General features: G+C 48.1%; 1 protein-coding gene across 1 annotated transcript; it reads right to left on the reverse strand.

Annotated features, from left to right (window-relative positions):
* Positions 1-16,609: 16,609 nt before the first annotated feature.
* On the reverse strand, positions 16,610-18,517 carry LOC123097650 (BTB/POZ and MATH domain-containing protein 1-like). Its single transcript, XM_044519451.1, has one exon. It carries the CDS (start codon positions 18,487-18,489, stop codon positions 16,861-16,863), a length of 1,629 nt encoding a protein of 542 aa, XP_044375386.1. The 5' UTR covers positions 18,490-18,517; the 3' UTR covers positions 16,610-16,860.
* Positions 18,518-19,719: the final 1,202 nt, after the last annotated feature.

Here is a 19,719-nt window from a genome sequence, read left to right on the forward strand (position 1 = left end):
TTGCAAAGTACATACGGATCTGAATGTCGCAGATCCGTTGACTAAACCTCTCTCGCGAGCAAAACATGATCAACACCAGAACTCTATGGGTGTTAGATTCATCACAATGTAACTAGATTATTAACTCTAGTGCAAGTGGGAGACTGTTGGGAATATGCCCTAGAGGCAATAATAAAAGGGTTATTATTATATTTTCTTATTCATGATAATTGTCTTTTATTCATGCTATAACTGTATTATCCGAAAATCGTAATACATGTGTGAATACATAGATCATAACATGTCCCTAGTGAGCCTCTAGTTGACTAGCTCGTTGGTAAACATATAGTCATGGTTTCCTGACTATGGACATTAGATGTCATTGACAATGGGATCACATCATTAGGAGAATGATGTGATGGACAAGACCCAATCCTAAGCATAGCACAAGATCGTGTACTTCGTTTTGCTAGAGCTTTTTCAATGTCAAGTATCTCTTCCTTAGACCATGAGATCGTGTAACTCCCGGATACCGCAAGAGTGCTTTGGGTGTACCAAACGTCACAACGTAACTGGGTGACTATAAAGGTGCACTACAGGTATCTCCGAAAGTGTCTGTTGGGTTGACACGGATCAAGACTGGGATTTGTCACTCCGTATGACGGAGAGGTATCTCTGGGCCCACTCGGTAATGCATCATCATAATGAGCTCAAAGTGACCAAGTGTTTGGTAAGGGGTCATGCATTACGGTACGAGTAAAGTGACTTGCCGGTAACAAGACTGAACGAGGTATTGGGATACCGACGATCGAGTCTCGGGCATGTAACGTACCGATTGACAAAGGGAATTGTATATAGGGTTGTTCGAATCCTCGACATCGTGGTTCATCCGATGAGATCATCGAGGAGCATGTGGGATCCAACATGGGTATCCAGATCCCGCTGTTGGTTATTGCCCGACAGCCGTCTCGGTCATGTCTACGTGTCTCCCGAACCCGTAGGGTCTACACACTTAAGGTTCGGTGATGCTAGGGTTGTATGAATATGAGTATGCAGTATACCGAATGTTGTTCGGAGTCCCGGATGAGATCCCGGACGTCACGAGGAGTTCCGGAATGGTCCGGAGGTGAAGAATTATATATAGGAAGTGGTATTTCGGCCATCGGGAAAGTTTCGGGGTCGCCCGGTATTGTACCGGGACCACCGAAAGGGTCCCGGGGGTCCACCGGGTGGGGCCACCCATCCCGAAGGGCCCCAAGGGCTGAAGTGGGGAGGGGAACCAGCCCATAGTGGGCTGGTGCGCCCCCCTTGGCCCACCCCCTGCGCCTAGGGTTGAAACCCTAGGGTGGGGGGGGGGGGCAACCCACTTGCCTTGGGGGGTACTCCACCCCCTTGGCCGCCGCCCCCTTGGGAGATTGGATCTCCCAGGGCCGGCGCCCCCCCCGGGGGCCTATATAAAGGAAGGGGGGAAGGGGGCAGCCGCACCCTGAAGTCCTGGCGCCCCCTCCCCCTGCTACACCTCTTCCTCCTCCGTCACGTGCTCGGCGAAGCCCTGCCGGAGTGCTGCTGTTCCACAACCACCACGCCGTTGTGCTGCTGCTGGAGCCATCATCATCAACCTCTCCTTCCCCCTTGTTGGATCAAGAAGGAGGAGACGTCATCCGCTCCGTACGTGTGTTGAACGCGGAGGTGCCGTCCGTTCGGCGCTAGGATCTCCGGTGATAGGATCACGACGAGAACGACTACTTCAACCCCGTTCTTTTGAACGCTTCCGCTCACGATCTACAAAGTGGTATGTAGATGCATCTCCCATGACTCGTTGCTTAGATGAACTCATAGATGGATCTTGGTGAAACCGTAGGAAAAATTTTAATTTTTTTGCAACGTTCCCCAACAGCTTGAAGATTAGAAAGATTAGAAAATATGCCATTCATACCGAGGCTTGGTATCATTATGCCGTTGGATCAGTTGTTACATTGGTTGCGATTATGATCGCTTTGTTTTCGCATTGACATGTTTTACATAGTTTCAGTGTATGGTTTAATTAATTTAGATGCTCTGCAGAGCTTTATGTTGTTAGATGAGAACTATGTATGTACTTTGGTTTTAATGTGATGATGAACTTCTATTAATTTGGTCACTTAATTATCTATTCATGATGTTCTGTAATGATTTTTGACACACTTAATTATATATAATGCACGCAGATGAACTGGCAATGGATGTACGGTTCAAGACACACCTCCGAGTACATTAAGGGCGTGCATGATTTTCTCGAAGTGGCTGAGGCAAACAAGCAGAATGGTTTTATGTGTTGTCCATGCCCTATATGTGGGAATCGAAGTCTTACTCTGACCGGAAAATCCTCCACACCCACCTGCTTTACAAGGGTTTCATGCCACACTATAATGTTTGGACGAGGCACAGAGAAATAGGGGTTATGATGGAAGACGGCGAAGAAGAAGAGTACGATGACAACTATGTGCCCCCTGAATACGGTGATGCTACTGAACATCAAGAGGAACCAGACGATGTGCACGATGATGCTGCAACGGACGAAGCTACTGAAGATCAAGAGGAACCAGACGATGTGCCCGATGATGATGATCTCCGTCGGGTCATTGTCGATGCAAGGACGCAATGCGAAAGTCAAAAGGAGAAGCTGAAGTTCGATCGCATGTTAGAGGACCACAAAAAAGGGTTGTACCCCAATTGCGAAGATGGCAACACAAAGCTCGGTACCGTACTGGAATTGCTGCAGTGGAAGGCAGAGAATGCTGTGCCTGACAAGGGATTTGAGAAGCTACTGAAAATATTGAAGAAGAAGCTTCCAAAGGATAACGAATTGCCCGACAGTACATACGCAGCAAAGAAGGTCGTATGCCCTCTAGGATTGGAGGTGCAGAAGATACATGCATGCCCTAATGACTGCATCCTCTTCCACGGTGCGTACAAGGATCTGAATGCTTGCCCGATATGCGGTGCATTACGGTATAAGATCAGACGAGATGACCCTGGTGATGTTGACGGCGAGCCCCCCAGGAAGAGGGTTCCTGCGAAGGCGATGTGGTATGCTCCTATAATACCATGGTTGAAACGTCTGTTCAGAAACAGAGAGCATGCCAATTTGATGCGATGGCACAGTGAGGACCGTAAGAAAGACGGGAAGTTGAGAGCACCCGCTGACGGGTCATAGTGGAGAAAAATCGAGAGAAAGTACTGGGATGAGTTTGCAAGTGAGCCAAGGAACGTATGCTTTGCTTTAAGTGCGGATGGCATTAATCCTTTCGGGGAGCAGAGCAGCAATCACAGCACCTGGCCCTTGACTCTATGTATGTATAACCTTCCTCCTTGGATGTGCATGAAGCGGAAGTTCATTATGATGCCAGTTCTCATCCAAGGCCCTAAGCAACCCGGTAACGACATTGATGTGTACCTAGGGCCATTAGTTGAAGAACTTTTACAGCTGTGGAATGGAAACGGTGTACGTACGTGGGATGATCACAAACAGGAGGAATTTAACCTAAAGGCGTTGCTGTTCGTGACCATCAACGATTGGCCCGCTCTCAGTAACCTTTCAGGACAGACAAACAAGGGATACCACGCATGCACGCACTGTTTACTTGACACCGATAGTATATACCTGGCAAGCTGCAGGAAGAATGTGTACCTGGGCCATCGTCGATTTCTTCCGACCAACCATCAATGTCGAAAGAAAGGCAAGCATTTCAAAGGCGAGGCAGATCACCGGAAGAATCCCGCCATGCGTACCGATGATCACGTACTTGCTGTGGTCAATGATTTACACGTAATCTTTGGAAAGGGTCCCGGCGCACTAGCTGTTCCGAGTGACGCTGGGGGACACGCACCCATGTGGAAGAAGAAATCTATATTTTGGGACCTACCCTACTGGAAAGACCTAGAGGTCCGCTCTTCGATCGACGTGATGCACGTGACGAAGAACCTTTGCGTGAATCTGCTAGGCTTCTTGGGCGTGTATGGGAAGACAAAAGATACAGCTGAGGCACGGGAGGACCTACAACGTTTGCACGAAAAAGACGGCATGCCTCCAAAGCAGTATGAAGGTCCTGCCAGCTATGCTCTTACCAAAGAAGAGAAGGAAATCTTCTTTGAATGCTTGCTTAGTATGAAGGTCCCGACTGGCTTCTCGTCTAATATAAAAGGAATAATAAATATGGCAGAGAAAAAGTTTCAGAACCTAAAGTCTCATGACTGCCACGTGATTATGATGCAACTTCTTCCGGTTGCATTGAGGGGGCTTCTACCGGAAAACGTCCGATTAGCCATTGTGAAGCTATGTGCATTCCTCAATGCAATCTCTCAGAAGGTGATCGATCTAGAAATCATACCAAGGCTAAGGAGTGATGTGGTGCAATGTCTTGTCAGTTTCGAGCTGGTGTTCCCACCATCCTTCTTCAATATCATGACGCATGTCCTAGTTCATCTAGTTGACGAGATTGTCATTCTGGGCCCCGTATTTCTACACAATATGTACCCCTTTGAGAGGTTCATGGGAGTCCTAAAGAAATATGTCCGTAACCGCGCTAGGCCAGAAGGAAGCATCTCCATGGGCCATCAAACAGAGGATGTCATCGGGTTTTGTGTTGACTTCATTCCTGGCCTTAAGAAGATAGGTCTCCCTAAATCGCGGTATGAGGGGAGACTGGCTGGAAAAGGCACGCTTGGAAGGGACTCAATAATATGCAGGGACGGATATTCTTGGTCTCAAGCACACTACACAGTTCTACAGAACTCTACCTTGGTGACCCCGTATGTCGATGAACACAAGAACAGTCTGCGCTCCAAACACCCGGAGCAGACGACTCGATTACATGTGAACACATTAGGACTTTCAGCAGTTGGTTGGAAGCACGTATGAGAGGTGGCAACACTGTTTGTGATGAGCTGTACTTGTTGTATATGGGTATATCTGTCAGGAGGCGGGGTACAGGTAGACCCACAGTACGGAATGACAACAGTGGATATGAAAAATCTTGAGTACACTGACGAACCATTCGTCCTAGCCAATGATGTGGCACAGGTTATCTATGTGAAGGACATGTCTACCAGACCGAGAAAGAGAAAAGATAAGGAAGCGAATACATCATACGATGAGCCAAAGCACCACATAGTTCTTTCAGGAAAAAGGGACATCGTGGGAGTGGAGGACAAGACAGACATGTCTGAAGATTATGAAAAGTTTCATGAAATTCCTCCCTTCAAAGTCAAGGCTGACCCCAGCATCCTGATAAACGATGAAGATTATCCATGGTTACGGCGCAATAAGCAAATGACACAAGCGAAGAAAAAGTAAAGACTTTCTCCCGCAACTATTATGATGATACCATGCCAACTTTGTAACTGACGAGTATGATACCATTGTCCGTTTTGTACATGCACATGCTATGTGGGTCAATTTATGATACCATGCCAACTTTCAACTTTTTCAGAGTTCATTTGAAATGCTTTAATGTCTTATGGTTCGGCCCTCGTAATAATTAAAAATAGCAACAATAAGTATTTTGTTGTAAGTAGAAATAAAATAAAATAAATAAAGCAAGAAAGAAAACAAAAAAACAAAAAAAAGTGTTTTCAAATTTGAAAACTAATGGCACTAACAGAAAGTTTATAATTTTCCTAAAACTAAAAGCAAAAACAATTAAAAAATAAACAAAAAACAAAAGAAAATAAATAATGCAGAAAACAAAAGAAAAAAACAACAATAAGTATTTTGTTGTAAGTAGAAACAAAATAAAATAAATAAAGCAAGAAAGAAAACAAAAAAACAAAAAAAGTGTTTTCAAATTTGAAAACTAATGGCACTAACAGAAAGTTTATAATTTTCCTAAAACTAAAAGCAAAAACAATTAAAAAGTAAAGCAAAAAACAAAAGAAAATAAATAATGTAGAAAACAAAAGAAAAAAACAACAATAAGTATTTTGTTGTAAGTAGAAACAAAACAAAATAAATAAAGCAAGAAAGAATACAAAAAAACAAAAAATGTGTTTTCAAATTTGAAAACTAATGGCACTAACAGAAAGTTTATAGTTTTCCTAAAACTAAAAGCAAAAACAATTAAAAAATAAAGCAAAAAACAAAAGAAAATAAATAATGCAAAAAACAAAAGAAAAAAACTGGAAAAAAATAAATATAGCAACAATAAGTAAAGAATACAAAAAAACAAAAAAATGCCTCCTACTGGGCCCCCACGGCCTGAATACGACTAGAAACCCTACTATGGGCCAGGATTCAGGCCCGCAGTAGGCCCAGAAGGCCCATCAGGCAAAGCAATAGCAAGTAGGCCCGAAAGCCTGTGGTGGAGAGGAGCTCGAGAGGGGTGCGGCAGTGGGGCTTATAAACCACTGCGCGCCCCTCTCGACTAGCGAGGTGGGACTAAACTTTGGCCCCGAGGCGGGCAGCACAGAGGCCTTTGGTCCCGGTTGGTGGCACCAACCGGGACTAAAGGGGCGGCCATTAGTCCCGGTTGGTGCCACCAACCGGGACCAAAGGCTACCGGTTCCCGCCCTTTGGGCTGCCGAAAAAGAGGCCTTTGGTCCCGGTTGGTGGCACCAACCGGGACTAAAGGGGGGATTAGTCCCGGTTGGAGTCACGAACCGGGACCAATTCCCTTCGCCAAAATCCATCTGTTTCTTCTCGCCCCGACGCCTTCCTGCTCCTCGTCGCCGTCGCCGCTGAGCCCTGCCCCGACACCGTCGCCATCGCCGCCGCCGAGCCACTGCCCCGACACCGTCGCCGCGCCCGCCGCCCCTGCCGGCCCCGACCGTATCGCCGTCGCCGCGCGTGCCGCCCCTGCCCTGACCCCGTCGTCGTCGCCGTCGCCGCGCGCGCCGCCCCTGCCCCGACCCCGTCGCCGTCGCCACGCGCGCCACCCGTTCCCCGACCCCGTCGCCGTCGCCGCGCGCGCCGCCCCTTTCCCAACCCCGTCGCCGTCGCCCCGACCACACGCCGCCGCCTTCGGTCCGGCTGCCGGCGCCCTTTAATTTCCTCTTATTTTTTTGTGCATTTTATGTATATGTTCTCTGTGTATATATGTATATGTTCTCTGTGTATATATGTTCATATATGCAAAAGTTAGATTTTAGAAAAACTTTATATACGCAAAAGTTTATATTTGCAAAAATTTATACATATATGTAAGTATATATGTATATGTATAGATGTATGTATGTGGATACATGAGGGGGGTCGATATACCCCCTCTCCCATAGCATTTTTGTGCATTTTAGGTTAGTGTATATATATGTTGATGTATATATGCAAAAGATAGATTTTTAGAAAAAATACTATTTTTTCTGTTGATGATATGATGATGTTTTTTTTCATATATGCATTTTTTCATATATGTATTATTTTTTTAAGTTGTTAGTAGATATCGATTTTAGGTTAGTGCATTTTATCATTGATTTTAGGTTAGTTGATCAATTTAGTGCATTTTATGTTTGTTGCATTTTAGGATAGTGCATTTTATGTTAGTGGAGAGGAAAAACTAAAATAAGGAAAAGGAAAATAAGTAGAGAAAGAAGGAGAAGAAGAAGGAGAAGATGAGGAGAGGAAGAAGAGAAAGAAGAAGAAAAAAAGAGGAGAAGAAGAAGGAATAGAGGAGCTTCTTCTCCTTTTTTTCTCCTCTTTTTTTTTCTTCTTCTTCTTAATTTTTATCGGGAACGAGGGTGTCGAGGATCGCCGAGGGGTCGAGGGTCGGGAACTAGGGTAGAGGGTCGAGGGTCGTTAAGGAAGCAAGAACAAGAAAAAGAATGAGAGGAAAAAGGAAAATAAGAAGATGAAGAAGAGGAGAGGAAGAAGAGGAGAAATAAATAAGAAGAGGAAAAAAGAAGAAAAATAAGAGAAGAAGAAAAAATAGAAAAAAAATCTATTTTTTCTTCTTCTTCTCTATTCCTTTCTTCTTCTCCTCTCTTTTTTTTCTTCTTCTTCCTTCTTCCTTCTTCCTCTTTTCTTCCTTTTCCTTAATTATTTTCCTTTCTCGTCGTTGTCGCGTCGTTGTCGATATAACCCCCTCGAGATAACTTCGACATGAGGGGCGGTCGATATAAATACCCCCCCCCCTCGGCCCTCTCGCTCGACCAAAACTCTCGAGGACACCCAAACCCTAGAGAGAAAACGATGTTGGTCTCCTACCCCCTCCCGCCGCGCCCCTACCCGACAAATTAACTCTCTCGAAGCGTTGTTGTGTCGAGGCGACCCCAAACCCTAGAGAAGCAGCGTCGAGGCCACTAACATGATTCCTTATTGTGATTAGCTAGCTAGTTCTACGTTTTCCATCTGTACCATATATAAACATGTTGTAAATATTTGCAGAAACTATGGAGCATTGCCGAGACGAAGAAACAGAAGCGATATTGAGGGACATAATCGCAAATGGAAGGGATGAAGTTGCGTCATTTCTCCTCGACTCCGTTGGTCAGCTGGAAGAACGGGGTGAAGAAGAGGGCTATGTTCATGATGGCTTCGGCCCATTAATGTCGGTACAAGAACAAGACTATGTTCATGATGGCTCCAATGACACAATGGAGGAACAAGAAGGAGACCGTGCTGACTGCTCCGGCGACCGAACCGATCCCGGCTAGATATATATATATTAGTTAAGCCCGTGCTGACTAGTTAATTGATGCTTCCATTGTTTTGGTATATGTACACATATTAATTACTCTCATATTTCTTCCTTATAATTTCTAGCCCTCCGGATCGAGCACAACTTCGGTAAGGAGACGAGGCCCAAAGAAAAAGTTGAGCTCGGATAAAAAGTTTGAGATCATAGAAATCGCGCCCGATGGCGAACCGATTGAACCCATCCGGACAAGGAAGGCATTTTCTTCTCAGTGCGGGGTTCTTGTTAGGGACAAGATCCCAATCAGCATCCAGCAATGGTATAAGCCTAAGGAGGAAGACCCTGAGGTGTCTTATGTCAATGATATGCAGAAAGAAGATCTTTGGACTCAGCTGAAGGCAAATTTCACCCTACCGCCAGAGGAGGATCCGGAGAAGCCAGTTAAAGAGGAATTAATCAAGTCTTGTTCTCTTAAGAAGATGGCAACCCTAATGAGGAGGTGGAGGAAAGAGCTGAACCAGTTTGTCAAAGATAAAAAGACACCAGAATTCATCGGCAAATATGAGAAGATCAAAGATCACTGACCCGCATTTGTGGCCCACAAGACATCGGAAAAGAGTGAGAAGATGTCGGAGACAAATAAGAAAAATGCTGCGAAGAAGACGCTTCACCATCGCACGGGGTTAGGTGGCTACCTGCAAGCCCGGCCTAAGTGGTCCAAGGCTGAGAATGATCTGCTTGAAAAAGGGATCGAACCAGAGACAATGAGATGGCCAGACCGTTGCCGGACTTGGTTCTTCGGGTCTGGCGGAACCTTAGACCCTGTAACAGGGTTTTGCCAGTGGACGGACGAGCAACTAGAAATACCAGTCAAGAACCTTCGACACTATATCGATGCAGCGCAGCGAGGGACGTTCCTTCCAAACAGGGCGAAGGACGAGCTCACAATGGCCCTTGGGAATCCTGAGCACCCTGGACGGACACGAGGCACGCCAGGCTCCATTCCGTGGAAGGTTGGTTTTCCGGACGCAGGGGGTTACAAAACCCACGAGAGGAGGAAGAAACTGGAGCAGGACCAACTACAGGCACTGCACGAAAGGGTAATGGGGCTAGAGGATCGAGAAGAGGAACGAGAAGCAGTAGATCGCAGCAAACGACCTGCCGAAACTTCCCCCGAAGCTACCCCGCCATCTCAGCGGAGAAGCAGCGTGGCTTCCACCGAGCTGCTTCAGCCGAAGCATGTCTTGACGGCTCCTGCCAGCTATCCCGTGGATGGTATCACGGAGTCCCAAAATTGCCACATGATGGCGCGATGGATGACTTTGAAGGTCAAGGCGGCTATTGGCCAAGTTTATCCTAGTGGACCCGGCACAACTTATCACTGCCAGCCGATTCCAAAAGGATATGCTAAGGTGATGGTGGATGAAATAACGGAGGGATTTGAGGACCTCGTGCTTGACCACCCTACCGGTGAAGGGGAGACTAGGCTGGGTTCTGCTCTGAAGACTCCATGCCTATGGAAGAAGGAGCTCATCAACCTTCTGAACTGGACGCCTCCGCCTCCTCCTCCTGCTCCGGCGAGTCAGGGCACTCCGCCTCCTCCACCGCCTCCTCCTCCGGCGAGTGACGATCAGGGCACGCGTGGCGGCACTCTGCCTCCTTCTCCGGCGCATGGCGGCACTCCGCCTCCTTCTCCGCCTGCGCCGGCGCTCCCGAGCAGCCAGCAGCATCCTCCTTCTCCGCCTCGCCAGCAAGGGCGGAAGAGACCCGCCGCCGCCCCGGCTGCTCCGGCGCGTCGTACTCCTTCTCCTCCGCCTCGTAAGCAAGCACGAAAGAAGACAGACGCCGCAGCCGCTCCGTCTGCTCCGGCGTCTAGCAGCACAACCAGAGGCGGGAGGCAATACAAATACGGTCCATCATCTCTCAAGCCTCTAGAGAAGTTACCGTACGAGAGGTCCGAGGAGGAAAACGATACGATTGTGCGGACCCACGTGAAGGAGTTCTTTGAAGGGGTGAAAGCAAAGAGACATCCACCTCCGGAGGAGAAGGTAGATCCGGTGAAAGCAAAGCGCACTATCGATGCCCTGAGGAAACCACCAAAGTCTCCGCCGAGAACCAACTATGAGCGCATTACTGAACAGACATATCTCCAAGCCCAGCGGTCGGGAACTACTGTCAGTGCTAAAAGGTCAAAAGAACGAGCAAAGGGGAAAAATTGCCCAGCTCGGCGAACAAGCACAGCAATCGTGCCCCCCCCCCCCGCTCAATGTGTCTAATGCTCCGGGGACGGTGGCCGGTTATGGCAATCTTGACGATTACCTGCCTGACGATGCACTTCCTGATTTCTTGGAGGTGGACGGACACAGATACGAGTACGGGAAGCCTCTCGTCAAAGATGAAAAATCTCTGACAACAATGATGCGAAGATTCCATAATTGGTACATGGAAACCTGCAGAGAGTCTGAGGGTAAGAATGCTTTGTATCTGCATATTAAAGAGGAGCACGATCTCGTTGCAAATGATCTGTTGACTGTTCCATTTGAGGAGTTCTTCGAGTTCTTCAATCAAAAGGCCCTCGATAAATTAATGGTCTTTTGCTACTGCCTGTAAGTACTATTTCTGTCATTAAGTCTCTATATATAGCTCGGCTCTTTCATTGCATGTATTTATAATTAATTATCCTCAATATATTATGCAGATTGAAGATCGTCGAGTGCAAAAAACAAGAAATTTATGATATTGGGTTCATTAACACAAATATCATAGATGTATTTCTGGTTGAAAAGAACGTCAAAGAGGCCGAGGACAACTTGCTACAATCGTTGATCAAAAATCAAAACAAAGATACCATACTCTTTCCTTACAACGGCCCGTGAGTGTTACTGTCGTGTGCATATTCGGTTTCCCTTATTACTCAAGCGAGCTTATAGTAATGTAATTGATGAGTTATGCATGCGTGCGCAGGTACCACTATATTCTTCTGGAGATTAAGCTTGAGCGTGGACTAGTAACCGTCTTAGACTCGAGACGGAAAGATCCCAAATCCTATGCGGACATCACTGAAATGCTCAGCAAGTAAGTTCAATCGATCATTATCGCACCATATCGGCAACTTTTTGTTCATTTCCTGATATCTCAAGTAATAATAATTATTTTCTTTGTCTTGCAGGGTTTGGAAACAGTTCACCGCAGAAGCTCCGGGACTGCCGAAGGAGCTGACATATAAATACCCGAAAGTAAGTACTACTGGCTAGCTAGTTGCGCGCATCTCCCGTTGATTCTATAGCTATACTTTCATCAATGCCATTTATAATGCTTCATTATCAGTTTGATTGACCTCTATTTCTCGTAAAGTGCTTGTGGCAGGAGGAAGGGAATGATTTCTGTGGATACTACGTGTGCGAGTTCATCCACACCGCGACTTTGAAAAACAAGCGGGGCTACTCTAGAAGACAATATGAAGTGCGTAAGCAATAATATTCACAATTTCATTTTATTACACCATCATTTCTGTTGAGTTTCATTCATATATATGTATTAATTAACCCCCTTCTTCAAATTAGACGTGGCAGATGCGGGATGAACTCCTAGAACCAGATCGCATGAAAGCAATTCAAGAGGAATTGGCGGGATTCTTTCTTGACCACGTCATCAGTAAAGCCGGAGAATACCATGTGGAAATTGATTTCAAATGCTAGGGGTTTGTAATTAAGAGATCTTATACATATTGTACATGTATGTAGCCAGTAGCGTCGGATACATGATACAAAAACTTGTTGTTCGACCAATCTCTCGGAGAAGGAGAGGTCGATCGATCACTTCTCTCGGTATGCATGACGAACTTCTGTACTGAATGGTTCTCTCGATCACTTATGTATATATAGTACGTAGCGTCGACCAAGCACGGACATAAAAGAGGACACTTCTCTCTATTAATTAGCTAGCTAACACAATATATGAAACACCTAAATTAACCCCCCAAAACCCCCAACCTCCCCTCCTTTCAAAAAAAACAAAAACCCCAGCCACTGGAATGCTGACGCGTGGATGCCTTTTGGTCCCGGTTGGAGCCACCAACCGGGACCAAAGGCCCCCTCACTGGGCTCGGCGCACAGGGCCACGTGGAGGCACATTGGTCCCGGTTCTAGATTGAACCGGGACTAATGGGTGGAGGTATTAGTAACGGCCCATTAGTCCCGGTTCATGAACCGGGACTAAAGGCCCTTATGAACCGGGACTATTAGGTGTTTTTTTACTTGTGGGCTAATGTCCTGGACTGAGATTACTCGGCGTTACTTTAAGTTAACGAACCTGAATTCTAGTTAAGTTGATTACTATATATATGGGCCACCAATCTTGGACTGAGCTGAAATTTAGTGGGCCAAAATTTTAGATGGGCTTTTGACAACATGGCTGGCACGTTAGATCCATGTCATATGATGTCGTGGTAGGCAAGTTAACGCCGTTAGGAGCGTGAGAGCTAACTGCCATCGATGACGGCTAAAAGCCGTCATGGTCCGTCACGGTTTTGGATGATCCGTCATGGAATGCGTGGTGGTCAAATTATGACGCGATATACATGACGGCAACCAGTTCCGTCATGCGTGCCCTTCTTTGACGGTTTTGCGCAGGTCCATGATGGACTGAAACTGTCACGTATTAACAGATTTCTTATAGTGCATTCCCTGCCCCACTATCGCCTATCTACACCTTCCAAACCTCCTCCCACCAGCACCAAAAAACGCCACCAGCAACATCTTCAACTAACATCCCCGTCTCTAGCGCCACCGAACTATGTCCCCCTTCCATTCCCGCTCTTGGGTCGCCTATATCCGCCTACCAAGCCAGATCACCCGATTCGGAGCTCGTAGCTGCAACCGCAAACTCCGGAGCCACCCCCCCCCCCCCCCCCCTCCCCCCCTCCTCGCATGCGCGCCATGCTGACCTCCCTTGAGGCTAGGAATCGAGCTATGGTGCCTCTCAGCCTCCCCCATGCTCATCACTGCTCCATTCATGGCGAGCTCCCGCCCGCCACCACGCTGTCCGACCCACGACACACACAATGTGTTCTATGAAATGGCTAGTAGGCACATGTGTTTTTTGGTGATAATGTGGGAAAAAGTTTTCTTTTTTAATATAATAGAAGGCACAACAGAATGCAGCCTTTCATGACCCCGCAAAAAAGAACAAGAATGGAGCCTTCATAAACTCAGAATTTTTTATACTTTGGTTTTGGGCACTTAAGTTTTGGGCATGGAATCGTGAAGACTGAGCCAATTATACGATTTGCAGTTATTGAAACGATCGCTGATCTTATGGGATCAAATTAGTGCTGTCAGTTGTTTCCATGTTTATCGGGTTTTAGTTGTAACCTACTATACTTTGTATATCGCGCGTGGGAATGCTCCTGGTATATTCATGGATGGAAACCAACAATATATACGCCGCCATTTATGCAAAGTCTTTGTCTTCTAGGTTAGCTTCAGTTCAATCAGGGTCTCGTTTGTACCTTATGGCGCCGCTATGCCACGTCTACCGCCTCCTCCCTCCTCCCTCCTCCCTCCTCTACCGTCCATGATGGCACCACAATGCCATGGCAGACCGCGTCGGACATGGTGGCGTGGCGCAGCGAACCTTGGTCCACGTCGGAGCTCGTCGAGGTCCATGGGTACTCCCAGCGGGCCAAGGGTATCGGCACCGGCGGACACGTCAGTTCTGAGACATTCAGCGCGCTGGGCTATGACTGGCGTGTGAACATCCGGCAGCGGCTGGGTCTCCGTCTACCTGCAGATCCGGGCTAGCCGCGCCAACGACAATGGCTACACTGTCATGGCGTGGTTCAGCATCTGCTTGCTCGGCCAAGACAGGCGAGAGGTACCATCGTGGTCTTAATCGATCCTGGTCCCCGCCGAAGAGCTCCGCCATGAACACCGAGGACCGAGCGGCGACCAAAACCTTTCAGCCGGAGAACGGCGCCGCAACGACGTGTGGTGCAGGTCAATGACATGGAGCCGAGAGTCTTCCATGCCATGCTCGAATTCATCTACACCACGGACGCACTGCCTGCCGACGTCGATGACACGGTGGAGATGGCCCAACACACCCCCTCGTGGCGGCCGACATGTATGATCTGCAGAGGCTGATGTTGATCTGCGAGGAGATGTTATGTGACAACATTGACACGCGTACGCAGCGACCACCCTGACGCTGGCTGAGCAGCATGGTTGCCGCGGGCTCAAGGAGGCGTGCATGTACTACCTCGCGTCACCGGGCAACCTAGAGGCCGTCATGGTGAGCGATGGCTTTCCGCACCTAATGGAGAGCTGCGCCGCCCTCCACAGGGCCATCATCGACCAGGCCGCCGTCTCTGGCTCCCACATTCTTAAGATAGTCGGCTACTCAGAGACCAAAATGCTCGGTTACGGCAATTGCATCACGCTCACGGTGTTCGTGGTCGGAGGCCCGCGATGGTGCTTGGAGTACGACCCCGAGGGCCATAGCTTGGAACACGCCGGGTGGATATCCATCTTTGTCAGGCTCCATGGCCCGATGCCATTCGAGCCACTACCGCCAAAGTGCAGTACACAAGCTTTTAAATAGAGTACAAGATCATTTACCAAAATAGAGTACACAACAAAACAAGGACTTGTATAGCGGGCGATATTGCGGATAGCGGACGATATAACGGTCTAACAAGTGATATTGCGCCCGCATCATGACAACACGCTATTTTCTAACGCAGCCTTAAACTAATAGCGGCAGGGTGACACTACCGCTGTGCGGCCGCAATAGCTAAGGTAGCGGACGCTATTTAAAAGCTTGGCAGTACAAGATCAGCTTGCTTGCCCTCAACGGGAAACCGGCTGCGTGTCGACCACGGAGTTCCCCGGCGTTCACTGCCTCCACCGCTGCTCGTCGGCGTCAAGTTCTTGTTTTAAAGGCCTTTGCGACATGAGTCCAAATATGTATAAAAGAGATGAAATCAGAATTTAAAAGATATGAGCGAATTGGGTTAGCAAAGGTGAAATAACGGGTGCATTTGCTCGGGAGGGAGAAGAGAGAGAATGTGCAGCGCATGCATGCAAGTACTCCCTCCGTTTCAAAATAGATGACTCAACTTTATACTAAAACGTTCCAAAATAGATGACTCAACTTTATACTAGTTTTAGTACAAAGTTGAGTCATCTATTTTGGAACGGAGAGAGTAAGAGCCTGTTTGGGACTGCTCTGTTCCTTAAAATTCAGCTCTGCTCCAGAAAACACAAGCCAAACGGGGTAGCTCCACGATATGCCGCTCCACAAAAAAACTAGAATCTGGGGCACAACTCTCAGTTTTTTATGAAGCTCTTCAGGGGGTGCTCCAAAAAAACTCTAGAAGTTGGAGTTGGGTGGAAATTACCCACCACTGCCACCAGTAAGTGGATACCCCTTCGTTTCTCCCCCCTCGACCAATCAAATAGATCCTTTCCACCAAATGTCTCATTTTTTAAGCTGGAGCTAGATGGAAGCCAAACATTCTCTTTGATAGTGCTACAACTTCTGGATGAAACTGCTCCAAAGTAAATCTAGTGGAGCGAAACTGATTTTGATGAAGCGGAGCAGTCCTAAACAGGCCCTAAGTACTATACCATCTGAGTGACTGGAAAAAAAACGGACTGTACCAAAGTATGGGACCTACCGCGCCATAGTGTGTATTTCATTTGAAAAACAATTCGCGAGTTATACATTATTCTGACGCACGAATCTTGAGAACTGAATGAACTGCCGAGGATCTACCAGTACCTAGCAGAACCGCTCAGTTTTCCGCTTTCATGAATTACCCGTGAATATACGCAAAGGTGTAAAGAATTTCGAAGCAAACCCTGAATGGTTGATGCTTCACCGGTCACCGTTATGTAACAGTTCCGTTAGAAAACTATTTGCGCATTTTCTCCGCTTGATCTAGGTGTCCCCGCTGGAAGCAAATCGTATGGCAAAAAAAAGTGATAGGAACAACAACAAAATTCAGGCAACTGTGACATAGACGCTCCCTTTACCTCACCAACACAAGAGACATGTTCACATAGTATGTGTAGAGAAATGACATTCTACAGTGTATTGTCCGTTGTTACTGTTACTGGCGATAGCATTTGCTCAAGAAACAGATCAGGTGCTCGGAATGGCAATGTCATTTGCTCAGCTCCTCTTATTCAGCCTACCGGGGGATTGTTGAATCTTTTGCCCCACTTTATTTGGGGTATGATAACTTGCCCCATTTCTCTCAGCCTACCACGCATTACTTTGCCATGGTGATATCACACCTGATACTAAAAGCATCGTCATTCAGGTAGCCCGATTCCTCCAGGACCTTCCTCTCCACGAGTTCACCGCCCCGCTTCCCTCTGCCGGTGAACTTGCATCGTCCTTTGCTAGCGATTCTACACGACGCCACCGGGCTCCCGTCAAGGGCAAGCAAACTGATCTCGTACCGTGCTTTGGCGGTGGTGCCCCAAATGGGGTCGGAGCGATCAAGCCCGATAAGGACGGATATCCAATCGGTGTTTTCTGGGCTATGGCCGTCGGGGTAGTACTCCATGCACCAGCGACGGCCTCCGATGACGAACACCTTGGACGTGAGGCAATTGCCGTAGCCGAGCGTTTTGGTATGGGAGTAGCCGACTATCTTGACAATGTGTGACCCGGACACGGCCGCGGCCTGGTCTACGATGGCCCTGTGGAGGGCGGGGCAGCTCTTCGTCAGGTGTGTAAAGCCGTCGCTCGCCATGACGGCCTCTAGGTTGCCCGGCGACGCGAGGTGGTACATGCACGCTTCCTTGAGCCCACGGCAACCATGCTGCTCGGCCAGAGTCAGAGTGGTCGCCGCCGTGCTCGTGTCAATGTTGTCACACAACATGTCCTCGCAGATCAACTTCAGCCTCTGGAGATCATACCTGTCGGCCGCCACGAGGAGGTGCTGGGCCATCTCCACCGTCTCGCCGGCGTCAATCTCGGGCAGTGAGTCCGTGTAGATGAAGTCGAGCATAGCCTCGAAGACTCTTGGCTCCATGTCATCGACCCGTACTACACGACTGTTCTCCGGCTGCATCATCGGGCCAAAGAGCTCTGCCATGAATACCGGGGACCGAGCGGTGACCATGTACTTGTGCGCCGGGAACAGCTCACCGCCGACCGAGAACGTCACGTCCCCTCCCCGTTCGCTCCTCAGGAGGGCAAGGAGCTGCCGATGCAGGTCGGACGGCGGGACAACGACGGGCCGCGGGGTAACGGCGGGTTCGGAGCACATGTCATAGACGGCGACTTCGCAGCTGACTCTGAAACAATCGTCATCTCCCACGTAGGCCTCCAAGGCGTCAACCTCGATGAACCGGCGATATCCACGTTCTTCCTCGGGAGCGAAGGGGACGATCTTGTTCCGCCTCCACTGTCTGCTGTACGACGGCACCTCTTGTCTGTCCTGGCCGAGTAAGGAGATGCTGAACCGCGCCATGGCAGTCAAGCCGTCGTCGTTGGCGCGGCTAGCCTGGATCTGCAGGTAGACGGAGACCCAGCCGGCGTCGGACGAACTCTTGCCGTCGGGGTAGATCTTCACGCACCAGTCATAGACCCCGGCGCCGAACGCGTCGGAGGTCATGTGTCCGCCAGTGCCGACACACTTGGCGCGCCCAAAGTACCCGTCGATCTCGACGACCTTCGATCCGAACCAGGGTGTCCTGCGCCACGCCACAATGTCCGAGGCGGTCTGCCATGGCGGCGTCAGGGTGGCTAGTGGCGTCGCCGGCACTGGTGGATTGGCGGTGTCATCGTCGAGGGTGGAGGAGGAAGGAGACGGTGGACGTGACATTAGCAGCGCCGCAAGCACACAAACAAGACCCCGATCGAAGGGTGAAACACCAAAGCTTTGCATAAATGGTGAGGTATTATTTGGTTTCCATCATGTGCTCTTCGCCGGAAATCAATCACGAGTATCCTGGTTAATTATGTGCGATATACACGGATGGTAGGTTACAACAAATTAACGTTAAACATGGGAGCGGTTAACAGCATTGATATGATCCCATACCGATAAGACCTGCGATAGTTACTACGACCGCAATTGACTGGGATTCATTCAATTTCAACCACGTGATGGACCACGAAAATGGTTTCCATCAAACGTCTGGTACAAAGTGTTTCCCGGGAATTTTTGACAAGCAAATTGATGCAAATGTGTATCATGTACTCCCTCCGTTTCTAAATATTTGTCTTTCTAGAGATTTCAACGAGTGACTACATATGGAGCAAAATGAGTAAATCTACACACTAAAATATGTCTATATACATCCGTATGTGGTAGTCCATTTGAAGTCTATAAAAAGACAAATATTTAGGAACGGAGGGAGTAAGAAGCATGCGATAAGAACACATGATGTATTGTAATATCAACAACTTGAAGGTAGCACCTATGTAAATTGTCAGAAGCATGTAAAATGAACGTATGAAGCATCCAAGCAGGGATGGCGGCTATACTGACGGATCCAGAGTCTCTTTGTGCTCGTGTCTTGAAGGGGCGATATTTTCCTACTTCGGATTTCTAAAAGAGACTGGACTTTCAGCTCCCGGGTGCAGGGGCACCCTCATGAACAGTAAATTCAAAACAATATGAAATGCTTTGGCGCCAAGGTCGGCGTCTGCTACTTGGCGTGCAATTTTGGCTGGCAGGGATCTGCTTCAGAAGGGTGTCAAGTGGGGCATTGACAATGGTCAAAACGTGTCCATACTCTTAGATCATTGGACACCCTCAACTCCACTACAACGCCTTCATCCTCTTTTGCCTATACCTACAAAGGCCAAGGTAAAATGCTTGATCGATGAGGAAGCTGGTTCATCGAATGTGGATTCGGTCAATGCTTTCTTCCGTAATGATATTGATGCAGAGATACTACGCATTCCTATAAGCTGGTATAGCGGAATTGATTTTGCTTGTTGGCCTTTCACAAAGTCTGGAGAATATGCTATGCGCTTGGAGTACAACATGGCAAGGTCCGCTCCATTTTTGAAATTCGCAGCATGAATGGCTGGCCAAACCTCCAATGTAGTTGTTGAGGAGAAGTGTTTGGAGGCAATCTGGTTTGTCAAAGCTCCCAATAAGATGAAG

Source organism: Triticum aestivum, chromosome 1B (genome assembly GCF_018294505.1).
Source record: "Triticum aestivum cultivar Chinese Spring chromosome 1B, IWGSC CS RefSeq v2.1, whole genome shotgun sequence".
NCBI lineage: Eukaryota > Viridiplantae > Streptophyta > Magnoliopsida > Poales > Poaceae > Triticum > Triticum aestivum.